Source organism: Ictidomys tridecemlineatus, chromosome 4, assembly GCF_052094955.1.
Source record: "Ictidomys tridecemlineatus isolate mIctTri1 chromosome 4, mIctTri1.hap1, whole genome shotgun sequence".
Lineage (NCBI taxonomy): Eukaryota > Metazoa > Chordata > Mammalia > Rodentia > Sciuridae > Ictidomys > Ictidomys tridecemlineatus.
Genome location: NC_135480.1, coordinates 204179368 through 204195818, shown reverse-complemented (window position 1 = coordinate 204195818; position 16451 = coordinate 204179368). Strand labels below are relative to the sequence as shown.

At 60.8% G+C, this 16451-nt stretch overlaps 1 protein-coding gene and 1 long non-coding RNA gene across 2 annotated transcripts; one reads left to right on the top strand and one right to left on the bottom strand.

Moving 5' to 3' along the window:
* The first annotated feature begins 583 nt into the window (after positions 1–583).
* On the top strand, positions 584–14728 carry LOC110597746 (uncharacterized). The gene is made up of 6 exons (XM_078044991.1): positions 584–820; positions 2403–2668; positions 2797–2849; positions 6698–7212; positions 9574–9673; positions 13889–14728. Exons 1-6 carry the CDS (start codon positions 584–586, stop codon positions 14311–14313), a joined length of 1596 nt encoding a protein of 531 aa, XP_077901117.1. The 3' UTR covers positions 14314–14728.
* On the bottom strand, positions 11318–12517 carry LOC110597747 (uncharacterized). Its single transcript, XR_002483516.3, has 2 exons — positions 11645–12517; positions 11318–11549 (listed from the first exon to the last, which is right to left on the bottom strand). It is a non-coding gene; the product is annotated as an uncharacterized LOC110597747 (long non-coding RNA).
* Positions 14729–16451: the final 1723 nt, after the last annotated feature.

Below are 16451 nucleotides of genomic sequence, written 5' to 3'. Positions count from 1 at the left end.
GCAGCCATTCGGAGCCTTGATGGACGCTTCTTGGTTCTGAACCCGATGTTCCTGTGCCCTGGGTGCTGCACCTGTCCTCTGTAGGAGCACGCCACCTCGGCCCATCTTGGCACACCCCTCCCACTGGACTCCAGAGGCCTGAACCTCCCGCCCCACTCCCCTGGCTGCTCTTCTCCTTCCCTCTTTTAAGTCACCCCACATCCCCACCCAGGTACTTCAGTCCCAGGAGAGATGCCTCAAAAATATGGAAGAAGACCCAGTCAGTGCCCAGCCCAGTCCCAGAGCCTCACTGCCCTCCACAGGGAACCGATCCTGAGGGTCCACCCTGGCCTGGGCGGGAGGCTGGCGTGCCGTGGGCCAAGGTCCACAGGCTCTGGGTCTCCATCAGGATGCGCTGGTCAGGAACTGACGGGCTTGGACCCTGCCCCTGACCTTCGGGCGACACTGGACAACTGAGGAGTGGGGGTAATTGTCCCTGCCCTTCCTAAGCTTCAGAAAAGGTGACAGCCCTTGAGCTTTCTCATCAGTGAACCGTGCAAGGGGCCAGGGAGCAGGAGGATGAGGGGCCTGCCCAAGGGGGAGGATGGCCGCCTTCCGCCTCTGGGTGGAGACCCCCTGGGTGTCCAGAAGGCGCCCTCTCTTCATCCCCGGGAATTCCATCCCCGTGCACATTTCACTGATGGAGAAGTTGAGGACCAGCAGTTTTCCTGAGGTCACAGAGCTCTCACCCAAGATCTGGGACACCAGCCCAGGTCTCGGGTCTGGCTCCAAGGTTTGGAGCTTTGCCCGTGTCCCACCACCTGAGCGTCTCCCCCTCAAGGTGAGGGAGGGGAGAAGGCGCTTGTCAGCATCTGCCCCTGGAGGTGGCTTCGGAGGGTCCTGCATTCATTCTGTGAACAGAGGGTCACCCACTCTGCTGGGCTCTGGGATCCAGCCGAGAGACCTCAGCTCTCTGCAGGGACACCAGTGGTGGGGACAGACGACCTCAAGTCCTCGGGAAACCCTGTTTCACCAGGCTTAAAAATAAATCCAGGTTCTGTCCAGGCCTCAGGCTCCCAGAGCCTGGCCGGGAGGCGAGGCCTCTGTCAGCACGGCTCCCTCATCAGCATGGGCCCCAGCCTCCTGCTTAAAGATCGCCTGGGGCGCTCTCTTAAAGATGCTAACGCTGCTACTGACATTTGGGAGATCCTGGCAGCGATCAAACCCGAGCCGAAAACCTGAGCTGCTGGCGGGCGGGGGTGGGCACCGGGCAGCAGGGCGCTGGGCTGCCTGGGGCCTGCAGGAACCCGAGGCAACAGGGCTGGGAGCCCAGAAGCCCGTCCTGCTTTCAGCCTGGCCCAGCCCATCTGGGTTCCCCTCTCATTGCTAGAAGGACCAGGGGACGGAGGAGGAGGAGGGGAGCTCCTGAGCTTTCTGCTTCCTCCAGACACCCAGTCAGGACCCACAGCGAGCCCAGTGGGCCCCAAGCCCCGTGCAGGCCAAGAGGCCGAGGCGTCGGGCAGAGAGAAGAAGGGTCCTGGCACAGTTAGGGTGCAGCTCAGTGCCCGGGCGGGGTCCCCCCAAGTAGGAGGAGGCAGTAGGGAGCATCCCCACCCACCTGTCCACCCTGACATGTCCGAGCCAACCTGCTGTCCTTCCCTCCCCTCTGCCCATCCACCCACTCACCTGTGCATCCTGTCTCCCTGCGCCTGCCCTTCCGCTGGCCAGCTCAGCCGGCTGCCCTTCCAGTGGCACCTCTTGTCCACCTTGCTGGTCATCAGAGCACTCCACCCCCTGCCATAGGCTCGTCCACTCAGGCACTTCCCCACCTGAGAGGTCCTCCCACCCACCACATGCCCGCTGTGCCCTCTGCGTCCAGCTGGAGAATGAGAGACACAGGTGTCCCAGTTTGGGGGGTCAGGAAGAGCCTCCTCAGGAGGGGACACTGGAGCTGAGACATCGGACAGCAGGGGGTTCCAGGTCAACGGGGAAGGGGCGGCGCGTTTCCCAACAGAGGCCTGGGGGGGTCACACGGCTTCTGGCTGTGTGGAGAGAGGGGCTCACCAGGGTGTGGAGAGAGGCCAACCTGAGGCCAGAGTGGCTGGCAGGGTCAGGCCATGAGGCTGGGCCCTCTGGCCCCGGAGGATTCAGGCACATGGGGGCCGGGGACTGTGGAGGGGGCAGTGGGAGATTCCGAAGGCCAAGTCCTCGCCCTCCACCGTTTGCACTCTGACCTCTGAACTGTGTTTGGCCCTGGCAGCCTTTTCTTGGGGTCGGGCTGTACTTGGGTCCTGCCCAGTGGTGCGTGCCCAGACTGCAGACGGGCCCCAGGGATTCCGAATGTGTGCTCCCCAGAACCCCCTCCACCCGCCTGTCTCCTGGGGACCTTGGATGTCATCTCCATCCGCCTCTTCTCTCCCCAGGCCCCTGCCATATCCAACCAGTGCCACCTGCAGGGCCACCTCCAGTCTGTCACCACGGGCCTTGCTGGGCCACCAGTGTGGATCAGCAGCAGCTTCTTGGGTACCAGAGGGGTCTTTCTGAGATACAGCCTACCCACTCTGTCCCCCTGCCTGGGCCTTTCATGGCTCCCCAGTGCCCTCGCGGTGACGTCCTACACCACCTTCGCGGCCTGTGGGACCCAGCCAGCCCCTGTGACTCCTGTGGGCTCCAGGTTCATCTGCCAAAGGTGGGAGACCCACCAGGTTCATGTTGTCCTGGCTGCAGCTGCTGGACCGTCCTGGCCAAAAGCCCCGGAAAGCCCCGAGTCCTCAAGTCCCTGCTTGCCGCCCCCTGACTGCACTTGGACTCCCACAGGGCCTTCTCCTGGCGGGCCAGGGAGCGGGTCCACATTGTCCACAGCATGTCCAGTACCCGATCGGCCCCGAGAGAGAGAAAACATTGTTACAGCTACCAGAACATTCTCGTCCCCCACCGGAGACCCTCCCTCCCCACATTTGACCATTCCCATTCGGTATTTGTGCCTTAAACCCAAGCCAACTGCTTGGCCTCTTTTCTGCCTACGAAACATTTTTACTCATTTTATAGCCACAAAAATTTCCTTCCTGTCCTCAGATTCACAGGAAAGAGAGAGCCCTGGCCCTGACTCAGAATTGGATTCTAGCTGGAGGCATCCGCCGCGCGGCTCCAGGGAAGGGGTTTATCTGTTTGTTCCTTGACCTTGAGCTGGAGCCGAGGCAGCCGGAAAGTCAGGAGGCAGGCCTTGGGAGGGAAGAGGGGTCTGCCGAGCTGAGGCCCAGGACCCTGTGCCCTGCCCTGAGGGACCAGCCAGGTGACGGGAGGGGGCCACGGGGGAGCCGAGTCCTCCGTGAGCCCCAGGTGCCTGCCTTGCTGAAGCCCGGGTGCCCCTGGAAGTGACAGAGACGGGAGGTTTCCACCAGGTAGGCAGAAGCTGACTGTGCTCCGTGGAGGGAACCAGTCCCTTGCCCACAGCTGTCATCCTCACCAAGGACTGTGGCACCCGTGAGGGAAACAAAGAAAGGGGGCCCCTCTCAGGAAGGCCCCTTCCTCCCTCCAGTCCTGGGGGACCCTGCTGCTTCAGTGTCCCCACTCACAGCGAGACCTGCAGAGCGGCTGTCTGCCTCCACCAGCGAGGTCTCTGGTCTCGTTGCTGTTGGGAAAGGGAGGCACTGTGGAGGACTAGAGGTGGCCGGCTGGCATGCGGCCTGTGATCTCAGCGGCTCGGGAGGCTGAGGCAGGAGGATCGTGAGTTCAAAGCCAGCCTCAGCAATTTAGGGAGGCCCTAAGCAACCCAGGGAGGCCCTGTAGGCAATAAAATACAAAAAAGGGCCGGGGATGTGGCTCGGTGGTTGAGCACCCGGGGTTCGATCCTCAGTACAAAAAGAAAAAGGGAAAAGAAAACTCCAGATGATCTTGAGGAAGAACACAAAACCACTCTTCACCCTCCCTCTCCCAAAGATGGCCACCTTGATATTTGCAGGTCCCCTGTCTGGCCCCTCTTCCGGAGCTACGTCCAGCTTGGGACCTAAAGTACGGTGGGCATACGAGGGTGAGTCTACGTTGGATCCTTTATCTGTTTATTCACGATTGGTGAATTCCAAAGGAGTCCCCTCGGTGCTCAGGAAGCCACGGCCAGTTCTTGGTGTTTTAAATTCTTTGGGGCTGAAAAGAGATGAATGGAACCAGAAGTTCACTCCAGAGTAGCCCAAGTAAGAGCCAAGGCCCCGCGGCTCCGTCTCTGTTCCCCGTGACTCAATCCTTCCGTCAAAAGTAATTTGAATGAATTTTTTAATTCACTTGCGGCTCAAGAAGACCCTCATTTTTTATTTCTCGGGGCTGAGGACCGAGCTCAGGCCTTCTGAGTGCTAGACAAGGACCCTCAAGGGCGCCCGATTCCTGACTCCTGGCAGCAACTCTCACCAGCCACCTCCTGCTCCCTCCACAGAAGGCCTGACGTTCTGCACTGTCCCGTCCTCCTGAGGAGGCCTGGTCACCCCGTCCTCTCCCGGCTGCCCCAGATGCTTACGGTATCATTATTCAGTACCTGCACGGTGGCGCATGCCTGCGGTCCCAGCACCCCAGGAGGCTGAGGCAGGGGGATCACAAGTTCAAGGTCGGCCTCAGCAACTTAATGAGACCGTGTCTCAAATTAAAATAGAAAGGGCTGGGGGTGTGGGTCAGTGGTGGAGCGCTTGCATAGCATGTATGAGGCCCTGCCTGGGTTCCGTCCCCAGCACCTCAAAAAAGGCAAAAGCTCAGAGATCAAATCCTCCCCTGTCTTCCACAGGAGCAGGGAGTGGCCCAGAGCTAGGCTCTGCAGCTGCATATCTTGTCTAGGTCCCTGTCCCCACCTCTCCCAACAGCAGTGTGGCCCTTGGTGAGTCCTTTGCCCTTGTTCTAAGAGTGGTTCGAGGGCTGCTGGTGCCCGTGCTCTCTGTTGACTGGACGAGACAGATAAGGAAACGGACACTGAGCACTTAGAAACCGCCAGAGCCACTGGACGCTGCCCACCTCCAGTTGTGACTGAGTGTTACACAGCATCGTTCCCGAGAGGCGAAGGTATTACTTGAAGTCCACCTCAGACGGCTTGGAAGGCACGGACCTCACAGACACTGGGCCTCGGTCTCCCCCTTAGTCAATACGGGTGGCCTCCGACCTCTTCCCACGGTGGGAAGAGGAAACTCGAGTGTCTGTGGAAGGCTCTGAGGACAGTGGCCGGCATGGTCTTGCAACAGATGTCAGTGTCACCGGGACACATACTTTCCCTGGATTCTCCATTACAAACTCCCAGCTCTGTGAGGCCAGGGGGGACTGGACCCCATCAGCCACCTCTGCTCCCCTGTGGCTCAGTCCCCGAGGCCCGGGTGCCTCTGTCACTGCGGCTGGAGCCTCTGGGTTCCCAACGCCCCCGGGGCACTTTACCACCCACGACCAAGTACCTGAGGCCCACTTACAGGGCGGGGTTCCATCCTGGCTCTGTCACTTACTAACAGGTGGCCCCGGGCAAGTCACTTAACTTCTCTGAGCCTCCGTGTTCCCAGGGGAGGGCCAGGAGGAGGGCTGGGACTGGGAGACAGGGCGCACACCTGCAGAGAGCCCGACCACACAGGGTGCGCCACCCCCTGCCCATGGGTGGCCTGTGCTCTGGGTTCTCCGTCCGCAGTGAATTCTTGGGGAGCTGTGAGACACCAGAGTGAAGGGGCTTGGGGCTCTGATGTCCGAGAGTGGAGCCCTGTTGGGAAGACACAAAGCGGGTGGTCCAGGCGGCAGAGTCTGGCCACCCGGATCTGTCTGGTGTGGAACCGGGAAGCTCGTCCACGGCCCTCTCTAGGACACACTGTTCTTTTCAGAGGGAGAGCCGAGCAGGCGGGCCGGCCACGTGACAGCTCTTGAAGCTTCTCCTTTGAACAGCCTGCTGTGCCTCCTGCTCCCAATCCACTGGCTGACGCCAGCCACGTGGCCAAGCCTGATGTGTGGGGAGGAGCGCACCCCCCAGCCCAGGCCCGGTGTGTCACGTGGCCATAGGACAGCCATGGATAATTCTCCCTGGGAGGACAGAGAATAATTGGGAACAATGACCCATCGACTGCCGTCCGCCATCTTGGTCGCAGATAGGTGGACCTGTCTGTTGCCCAGGTGCCCTGGGTTCAAGATGGCTGCACACTGTCTCTCCTCCCTTCAAAACACCGGGCTCTTCCCCCTCCCTTTACCGGCTCTGAAGAACAGGAACATAGCTGAGCCTCAGACGTCAGGCCTCTGCTTTCCCCTACCCAGCCTCCACCAGGAGCCCCGCCATGTTGGGAGGAAGCCCAGGGGAGCCGAGGGAACAGGAGGCCTGAGGTGGAGCGCCAAGGTGCTGGACCGTGAAGCTCACCTGCGTGGACCTTCAGCCCAGCCCCCTGCTAACAAACAACCCGCAGATGACTGCAGCCCTCGCTTCTCTTGATGGGAAACCTGTAAATGGGAGAGGGGGAGAGAGTTTTCTGGTCTCAGACACTGTTGGGGCTGATCCGTGCCCCACTCGGGGGTCAAAGCCCTCACCCTGAGGACCTTGAGGAGGCCGCTGAACTGAAACGAGGCAGCTGGGGGTGGGTCCTGGTGCAGTGGCGTCCTGATCGGGAGAAAGGACGGGACTGTGAAGATGCAGTGAGGTGGCCTCCGGGGCCAAGCAGGGACTTGTAGAGGCCGACCCTGCGGAGCCTCGTCCTGGGCTCCCAGCCTCTAGAACCGTGAGGAGTCCCAGCCGCAGGCTGCGGGTTTGGATGCCACTGGTGGGTGGGAACAGGAGGCCACGTGCTGGAGCCTGGTAGGGCAGAGGCTGGCCGGAAGCCTGGCTCCACAGGAGCTGGGTGGTGGGGCGCAGGGGAGGGCCGCCCACCCTGGCAAAGGGGGGGCTCCGGAGCGAGGTCCCACAGCTCTCGGAATGGCTCCCAGCCGCGCTCCGTGCTCCGTGGCGCCTGGGCCACGCTACCTCCTTGGCCACATTGGACGGGGAGCCTGAGAACAGGCCCTGGGGGCGGTGACTGGCTTTCTGGGTGTGCCTTGTGCCTGAGCCCAGGGTGGTCTGAGGTGTCGACTGTCACAGGACATTTGAGTCCCCTGGTAGCTTTTGGGACGTGCAGCCCTCCAACTGAGGTAACCCCAGAACCTCGCTTCTCGTCTGCCTGTTTCCAGCCGGCGGCGTTGGACGTGAAGGACGCGCCTGGGTTTCCTGGAGATGCAGCCCTGGGCCTGACCCTGGCCCTGCAGCTTGTGGGTGCCCCACCCTTGCGCCAGCCCCCAGCCCCACGGGCGGTTAACAGAGAGTCACAGCCCTGACCCGGCCTTCACCCTGCCATCCAGTCCTAGCTGAGTGTGCCATAGTTTTAGTATTTCCCCCTGATCTAGAATATTCCTTATGGGCTGTCCATGGATCATCTGTTTTGAAGAGTCTTGACACTAAGTTTGAAATTCACCTTTAGGCTTCTCCCCAGTGCGTTTCCGAGGACATAGACCAAGTTAAGTTTAAAACTCTCATCCGCTCCAAGATCACATCCTGCGTTCCAAGCGCAAATATGTCAGAAGTTTTGCTAAAACGTCATTTGTAACTTGCACTTTGCAGAAGCAACCAAGTGCCGAAGGGGCAGGGGAGGTGCTGGTCTGGCAGAGAGGTTTCTGCAGGTGTCTGGAGGGGAGCCGCGGGGTGGGGCTGGGGAGGGCCACACCTGCCAAGGGGGGGGGAGTGGGGGAGGAGTTCCCACCAGCCCAGCCTCCACAGACCCTCCTCCCAGCTGGAGGCAGGCCTCCACCGGCTTCCTGCAGGACCTGGGCTTCTGAGGGTGTCTCTGAACATCCCATGTCCTGGGGGCACAGAGGGCCTGGGGACAAGTCGCACTTGGCAGTCCTGCAGACGCCCTCGAAGCCTGCTCTCCTGAGCAGCCTGGCTCCCCCGGGAGCCTCCTCTGTCTGCGGGGCCTGGTGAACACAGTGTCCTTCTCTGCCCTATCCAGGCGGCTTCGGCCTCACGCACCTCCTGTCTGGGAGGCCCTGGCCCAGCCTCTCTGCTCCACCGTGCGCCTGAGTTGCCTCTTCTCCTGAGGACGCCAGGCCCGTTGGACTAAGACCCCCCACATGACCGTATTTCATTTGAGTCACCTCTTTAAAGGTTCTCTCTCCAAATGTAGCCACATTACGATGAGCTGAGAGTTGGGGCTTCAATGTAGGAATCTTGGGGGAGGGGAGCACACAATTCCGTCCCTAACCTGCAGTGATACCACCAGGACATGCTACACAGTTTGCTTCCCAAATTCTTCAGCGCAAGCCACAAGAGCAGAATAATGTTGGCTTTGCAATTCTTATAGGTAAGAGTCTTACCAAGTAAGACTTGGTAAGACTGTGTGACTGACAGGGGTGCCATCTTTTATGCCTTTGGTAGCTGTTTCTTTGTCAACTGTGTCCAGCCCCTCAACCTACCCTATGTGTCTGTGGTTGCAGCCCACTACTTCTAGGAGTCTGTATCAGTCAGATTTTGCTAGATTATGCTGTATAACAAACATCCCCTGAATATCAGTAGTTTGCCATAGTCAAGGTTTATTTTCATTCAGGTTTAACATTGGCTACCCCCACTGCAGCCCCACCACACTGCTTCACATGCCCTCTTTGTTCTGGGGTCCAGTCTGACAGCAGACCCCCAACACAGAACATCCACCAGACAGAAAAGAGCCAGAGGGCTGGTCAAGCTGCTACCAAGCTTTTAAAACTTCTGCTGGGCAGCAGCACATGGCCACACCTGCTTCACTGATCAGCTGGCAGTGGGTGCAGATCTGTGCTCTTGGAGTAGGAGGGGGTACAGCCTTCCTGGGCAGGGGATTCCTGGGAACCTTGGCTCACCTGTGGCTGGGATGTCGCTGTGGAAGAGCATTGCTTAGCATACTTGAGGCCCTGGGTTTCATCCAAAGAGAGAGACCCATCTTCCACAATACTTAGCCTGTGGGGCTTTGCATGCCACGCTGATTCCTTACTGTAGCCCCTTCTTTTTGGGGGGAGTACCAGGGATTGAACTCAGGGTCTCTAGACCACTGGAGCCACATCCCCAGCCCTATTTTGTGTTTTATTTGGAGACAGGGTCTCACTGAGTTGCTGAGCTTTTGCTGAGGCTGGCTTTGAACTTGGGATCCTCCTGCTTCAGCCTCCCGAGCTGCTGGGATCACAGGTGTGGCCACCACACCCGGCCCACAGCCCCTTATGGAGAAGACTGAGGCTTTGCAGTGTTCACTGTGTGCACGGAGATGCAGCCCAGGGACCTTGGGCCTCTCTGTGCACACAAGGTCCTCTTCACATGGCATCTCTGATCTCAGAGGCCGGGCCAAAGGACTCCTGGCTGAGGATGTGGACCTCGTGGCACGCACAACATTGGCATGTCATGGTCTGAGCCGAGGTGGGGGGGCCGTGAGCCAGCCCACAGCACAGGTGCACTCCCACCAGGGGGTGGGAGGCCCGCTCCCGGGAGCCCGCACGCCCCCAGCTCTGCTCTGCAGTGCCCACGGTGCGCACTGTGCCCAGAGCTGGGCATCTGCCAGAGCGTGGGTGAGGGAACTGGGGATCTGTGACACAAACCCATCTCTCCTTCCACAGGGACACTGCTGGGCAGGAGAGTCTCCACCGACCACCCCAAGGATTCTCCTGCTTCAGTGCCCGGGTGGCTGTCACCCCGTCCGTCTTGCTGTTTCAGAGTGTGAGGCGCTGGCTCTTTAACCTTATGACCTTTCCATTATTACCCCATCTGTAAGCATTTCCTATAGTTAAGGGGGAACAGACCAGGACTCGGTGGGCCACCGGGGGACCTGGACACTAAGGCCCCACACGACCCACATTCAAGGAGGCTGTGGGCTGGGGCTGGGTGGGGTGGTGGTCAGAGATGGGGTCTGTTCTTCCCAGGCCAGCCAGGCCACGTGCCTCTCCTCCAGTGACAGGCAAGACAGGTGTGAGGGTGATTCTCAGAGAGGGGGACAGTCCAGGGGCTGGGGGAGCGGGAGAATTCTGAGCAGGGAGCAGAGGCCCATGGGAAAGGGTGTGGGGGCACCCTCCCAACCAGGCGCACCCACACTGCCACAACTCCCCCTGGTTTAGACACCCAGCTCACAGAGGTTCTGTTTTGCTTCAGATTTTTTTTTAAACTGTTTACAGTTTTTTTTTTTAAAGAGAGAGAGAGAGAGAGAGAGAGAGAGAGAGGGAGAGAATTTATTTATTTATTTTAGTTTTTTTCGGCAGACACAACATCTTTGTTGGTATGTGGTGCTGAGGATCGAACCCGGGCCGCAAGCATGCCAGGCGAGCGCACTACTGCTTGAGCCACATCCCCAGCCCTGCTTCAGATTTTTTAAAAGTCATCGTTAGGAATGAAAATCAAAGCCATAAGGCGGATGGAGTGGTGCGCCTGCAGCCTAGGCACTCGGGAGGCCGAGGCTGGAGGATCCTGGAACCCAGGAGGTGGAGGCCAGCTTGAGTGACATAGAGACCTCAGCTCAAAAAAAAAAAAAAAAAAAAAGGAAAAGAAATGAGTGAAAGGGCTGAGGAGCAGCCAGCCTTGCCTGAGAACCCGCAGGCCCCTGCAATCTTCACACGCCCCTGGGGGACAGGTGTTGTTATCACAGATTGGGAAACTGAGGCCCCAGGCGTTGGTACGTGCAATGGGGCAGCTGTAACTGGTGCCCGGCTCCAAGCCACCTGGGAGCCTCAGTGGGGAGGGGGCCCTGCCTGCCGCACTCCACGGGGACCCCAGGCCCCTCCCTGCTGCTGGCTTAGGCTCTATCTGAGGGTGTGACTCCCCCCCCCCCAGGTTCACAGAGGCAGTCTGGAGAGGAGAAGGAGGCAAGGGACCAGGGCCACAGAAGGCACCGAGGGACACCAGGAGGGAGCTCCTGAGTCCACAGACGAGGCCCACTGGGGAAGCCCTCACTGCATCCTGTTCCCTGGGCCCTGGACATCTCTGGGCCCCAGAGGTCAGGCAGCGGCCTACCCCGGAGAATGAGGACGAGGTCCCTGGGTGCCAGCTTCCCTGAGGCCTTTTCCCTCACCCAGCTCTGGCTCCATCAGGGCCTAACCTGCTTTTTCCTCTAGAGGGGATGGAGCCTCCTAGAGGTGCCCAACCAACTCCTGTCCCCTTGGTGCCTCTCAGTGCAGGGACCCCTTGATGGCAATAATGATGCCTGCTGTGTGCGGTCAGTTTGTCTTCTGCAGCCAGAAGACAGAGGGCAAAACTGGACACAAACCTGTATGCCCATGTATTGGGGACTGGATAACTGATTGTAGGTACGTGTTTCACAGAATACTATACAGCCACAAAAAGGAGGTGGAATGAATTGCCAAACAGGACACATCGTTTCAGAAGTTTATAAGCATTTCTAAGGACAGAAAGTGTCAGCCACACGTCAGGCACAAGTAGGAAGTGTTGTCAACAGGGCCAGGGGTTCTTTTTTCCTCTCCCAATATTTGCCTTTCCGTCTTGGCCAGCACCAGGCCCCACCTGGGCGTTCCAGTGTGACTGTGCTGAGTCGGGGCCAGGAGGCATTCTGAGATGGTCTGGGCAAGGTTCTGGAGAGGCCCGGAATCTGTGGAATGGAAGGGGTGGGCACACGGGTATAATGACAAAACAATCACAACAGCCCGGGAGCCCCCAAGCGTGGCCTCTCCACCAGGACTGCACCTGCAGGATGTCCCTGTCAGGCCCGGCTGGTAGTTCCAGTTCTCATTCCACAGAGGAAACTGAATCTGAGAGAGGGCCCTGGGGTCCAGTCTCAACCGCAGACTTCAGGGAGAGATCCTGTAGCCACCCTAGTTGTCCCCAAGAGCAAGGGGGACAGCAGGTGAGGAAAGCATGTGTGCCCCGCAGGGCACAGGCTGCGGAAGATAAGACAGGGGACAGTGGGCAAGGTCACTGTGCTGGAGACCCAAGTCGGTGCCTGGTGGCAGAGGCCCCCTCACCCAGCCCAGGTGCCAGGCTGCCCAGGGCCCAGTGCTCAGCCGCCCCTCTTATCCTGGTCCTGCTGCTCTGTGACCTTGGCCAGGGACGGGGCCTCAGTTTCCCTGTGTGCCCAGAGAGGGTTTGTCCCGGGGGTGCCCTTTCTGCCCTCGGGGCCCAGCATTCTAGGTCTGGGGGCGTTGATGTGGGTCTCCTGGGGCTGGGGCAGCTTTGGGTCCAGGGCGGCTTCCTGGGGTAAAGTCTGGGAGCCCCAGGCCTCCCCCAGCAGCCAGCCTGTCCCTCTGCCACCAGAACGGCTTAGGCCACAGCGGTCCCCGCCCCAGAAGCGCCCCGACGCCCTCGCCTGGGGCCCGGCCTCCAGCCCTCGGCCGCCTCCCCCCCCCACGCCGCCTGGGCGGAGCGGAGCGACCAGGCGACGGGACGGGCGACGGGCGACGGACGCGGGAGCGCGCGGCCTGGAAGGGAGATGCAAATGCTGTTCATCCTCCTTCCTTTTAAACGCTGAAACCAGCCTTGACAGCCCCGGAAAATAAATGGCACCGACTCGCTGGGATTTCAAATTCCGTGATTAAGGGCTGAAGCGAACGCTCGCCCTCCCCCGCCCGCCTCCCTCCCTCCCTCCCTCCCTCCCTCCCGGGCTGCGACAGCGGCTGGCGGCCGGGGACAGCTTCTTGCACGCCTGCCAGCAGCCGCCCAGCTCCGCCCGCCCCGCTCCCGGCTGTTGATCACGGCGCCCGCAACGCCGCCGCCCCGCGCGCCCGCTCACACGCACGCGCGGGCACACGCGTGTGCACACGCACACGATGCACGCCTGCGTGCACAGCGGGCAAGCAAGCACCTGGCCGCTGCCCGCGCCCCGCGCGCTCCACACCAGCCCTGGGGATCTGCTCGTTCTGCGCCCAAAGGAGGCTGCCACGTCGGGGCTGGAGCCGAGGGGACAGGGGGAGGGAGGCCCAGGGCAGGGCGCAGCCAGGGCCAGCGGCTCAGGCTCCCCGTGGGCCCGGGAGCACAGGGGCGGCTTTCAGGCAGCTGCCAGAGCTGTCCCCACGCTGGCCTCTAACTGCCCCGACCCCGGGAATGTGAGCTGCCTGTCTTCCTCCCGCTCAGGCGCCGGGGACAGCTGACCTGTCTCAGCCGGCTGGGAGGGGTCCCCGGGAGAGTCAGGTTCTCTAGCTGTGCCCAGGTGAGGCCCAGAGGAGTGAGGGAGGGCCACCCCTGTTCACAGTCACTGCCCCGCCCCCACCTCCTGTCCCCAGCTGGGCTCTGGCTGATGGCCCATGATAACAGGATCGCCCAGGTGCCAGCCGGAGGGGCTCCCCTGCTCAGGCGGTCACTGGGAGCTGGCTGCTGGTGCGAGGTGCAGAATCAAAGTCTTGGGGCACCCACTGGCTGTGTGGGGCCACCTGCCCCACACGTGAGAGAGTGGGCACAGACCTCCTGGGCAGTCTCTGGACAAATGCTCCTGGCCAGGAAGAGTCAGGATCAGGCCGGTGTTCACCCCAATCTGTCCGCAACCCAACCCGAGATGTCACAGAAACCCTGTTTGTTTTGTTTGTGCTCCTCTGTTCCTTTCGGTCCTGGAGGAGGAGGAACCCAGGGCCTGTGCTGCTGGGCATGGTCCCGCTCGCCCTCCCACACTCTGACCTGTGAACCGCGCGCGACAGTACAGCTCAGTCTGAGAGCAGTGCTCACTGTGCCTCAACCAGGTCCTGGGCCACCAGGCTTCAAGGCCAAGCGGCACCAAGTTCAAATGGGATCTCTCCATCATTTGGAGCTCCAGGGCTCCCAAGGGAGGGGCCGCCTCCAGACATGGGGACGCTGGAGATGGAGGGATGCTCCCAAGGCCACACAGTGGGACCTTCTAGACAGGCACCTGCTCTCCTTGAAGTCCCCCCTTACCCCCTAGCTACAGATCCAGAGGCCTTAGGGGTCGTGGCGAGTTTTAACCTGTTCACTGTGTTTCTGCAGGTTCTGTTGAAGCCAGGCCCTGGCTTTTCATCTGGCCATGCCTCTGGGCACCGTCAACCCAGCAGCTTTCCCACCGGAGGCCTGACAGCAGTTGGGAAGCACCCCTGGGCCCGCTGAAGTGGGGGGCCGCCAGGAGACTGAAGCAGCCGGGGCCTGGGGATCCCCACACACACCGGAGGGTGGCTGCAATGAGTCAGCCGGCCCCGGACAGCAGGCAGGTGCTGGGGGGTGTGGAGATGCCACTGACTTTGAAGGTCACCACCATCAGCACTCAGCTGAGACTCTGCAGAAAACCACCAGGGAGGTCTCCCAAACACACATTCCCACCCGCTTGTCCCTGGATTTCCCAGCTTCCCTTGCACCTAGAATGTAACCCAGCTCTGGCCAATGAGCGAAAGGATTCCAAGGAAGTTTTTTCTTTCTGAATTAAAAGGCAAGGATTTCAAGGAAAATATACTTCACTATACCCTTCTTCTCCTTGCCTGGAATGTGAATGTGATGACTCAAGACGAGGCAGCCATATTAGCACTGTGTGGACAAAAGCCAGACACTAAGACTGGGCGAGCAGGAAGCTGGAGTCATCTGGATCCTCCTCTAGGGACCTGTGCCTGGTGGCAAGTCCTTGCCATGTCTCCAGCATGAGGGACAGTGTGAGGTCCCCAGTGCTCTTTTTGGGGAGGATGTTCCTTCATGCTAAGACCATGTCCTTCATACTGTGGGTTTCAGAATGTAACTTCCTTCATGAAATGATCATCCATGATGGGATTCAACATTTTTTTATTCTGGTTTTGTTCCCATCCTTCCCTTGCAAAATAAAAAATTGGCATCCTTGTTATCCCACATCTTCTCTGGAAATCACACGGGTCTTTGGGCGCCTGCCTGGGAGCCCCCAACTCGCTCACACCAGGCCCCGAGGGGAGGGGCAGTGGCGGGGGCCGGGGGCCTGGGCGGCTGGCCCAGGCAGAGCCGTTCCAGGTGACTGCACTTTGGCCCCAAAGGCCTGGCCCTGGGAGGACCTTCTCAGCCTGCTGGGCCTCTGCCGCCTCCCTACCTCCTGCGCAGGGTGTGCCCACTCCGCCGCGTTCCAGAGGCATGAGGGCGCCCTCCGGGCCGGCCAGCAGTGTGTGTGCGTCCCAGCCTCAGGCCCAGTGGCTTGCAGGCCCCTGCCAGGGACAGCCACCTCCAGCCAGATGGATGGTCACCCCAGCAAACAGGGAGAGGGCCAGGGATAGCAGGGGACAGCAGAAGGCCCCCGGGACCCCGGCATCCAGCAGTCTGGGAGAGGACCCTGGGAGCGCGAGCAGGAGCGGCTGGGGGAGCCGCTGGACCAGGGGGCGGGACAGCCAGCACCGCGTGCAGGGGCACGCTCCACCCGCAGCTCCAGGCAGCGGGCCCAGGAGAAGCCCGGAGCTGCGCAGACAGGGAAGGGAGTGCTGGGTGGCTCAGAGGACGGGAGGGCAGAGAGCTGAGCCAGGAGGCAGCCTGCCCCTGCAGAGCCCCGAGATGGGGGGAGGAGCAGAGTCCCTCGCTGCACTGGGGCTGGGTCCTGTCACAGGCTGGCGGGCACAGGATTAGACGGAAATGCAAAGGTGCCTTGTGTCTCACCATGGACCCCGTGTCACGCGGAAAGTTCCCACAGCCGTTGTCGCCAGAGCCAGCAGCGCTGCCTCCACCCCATGGATACCAAGATCACATAGCTGGGGTGCGGCCAGCGGGAACCTGGGTCCTCTTCCCAGGGGCGAAGCCTGGCTTCTTCGACACAAAGGACATCCAGGGCTGACGGTCATGGCCGCCCTGCCCAGTGTGTCTGCTCTTGTCAGCCTCCACCTTCCCCAGCTCAAGGCCCAGCCTGCTCTTAGCAAGGCAGAGGAGCGTCAAAGGTAGTTAAAGGTCTCCAGCACCCGCTGAGCTGAATGTCGGCTGGGTGACTCTGAGCAGGTGGCTTACCCTCTCTGAGCCTCAGTTTCCTTCCTATGATGGAGATGATGGGCACCTCCAACCACCGCCCTGAGGTCTCCCTCCAGCCCCAAGAGCAGCCGGTAAATATGAGTACCAGGAAAAGTCCGCGGCCTGCCAGCTGGGGAACGGCCGATTCCTTCCAGAAGCTCCTAATGTTTCTGGGCTGCAGGCTCCTGGGGGACGCGTCCGGATCTCTTAGTGTTCAGGGAAGCAGGGCGACACTCGTGGGGGGGCGTGTTTTACTTTTAAAGGGGTCGAGGCCACTTTGCAATCAGAGCCTTGGTGGCTGGAGCGGGCGCCCGGGAAGGGGTGCTAATCAAGGCGCCTAAGGACATGCAAATCAGAGGAAGCTCAAGTGATTAGGGTGCCCGGCCGCGCTTCCCCAGCTGAGAAGAGCGCCAGAGGCCTCGCGGGTGTCTTAGGAGGGCAGACCTCGAGGAGCCAGGAGGGGCCACCGGGAGGGCCGAAGTGGCCGCAGGGCTCCCTGCCTCCCCCAGCTGCAGGGCCTGGCGAGGCTGAGCGCGGGGCCAGCTGGAGGCCCAGGGGTGGTGTCCGCAGACCTGGCCGCTGTGCACCAGGGGCCGCTGGAGCTGGTGAGGGAACC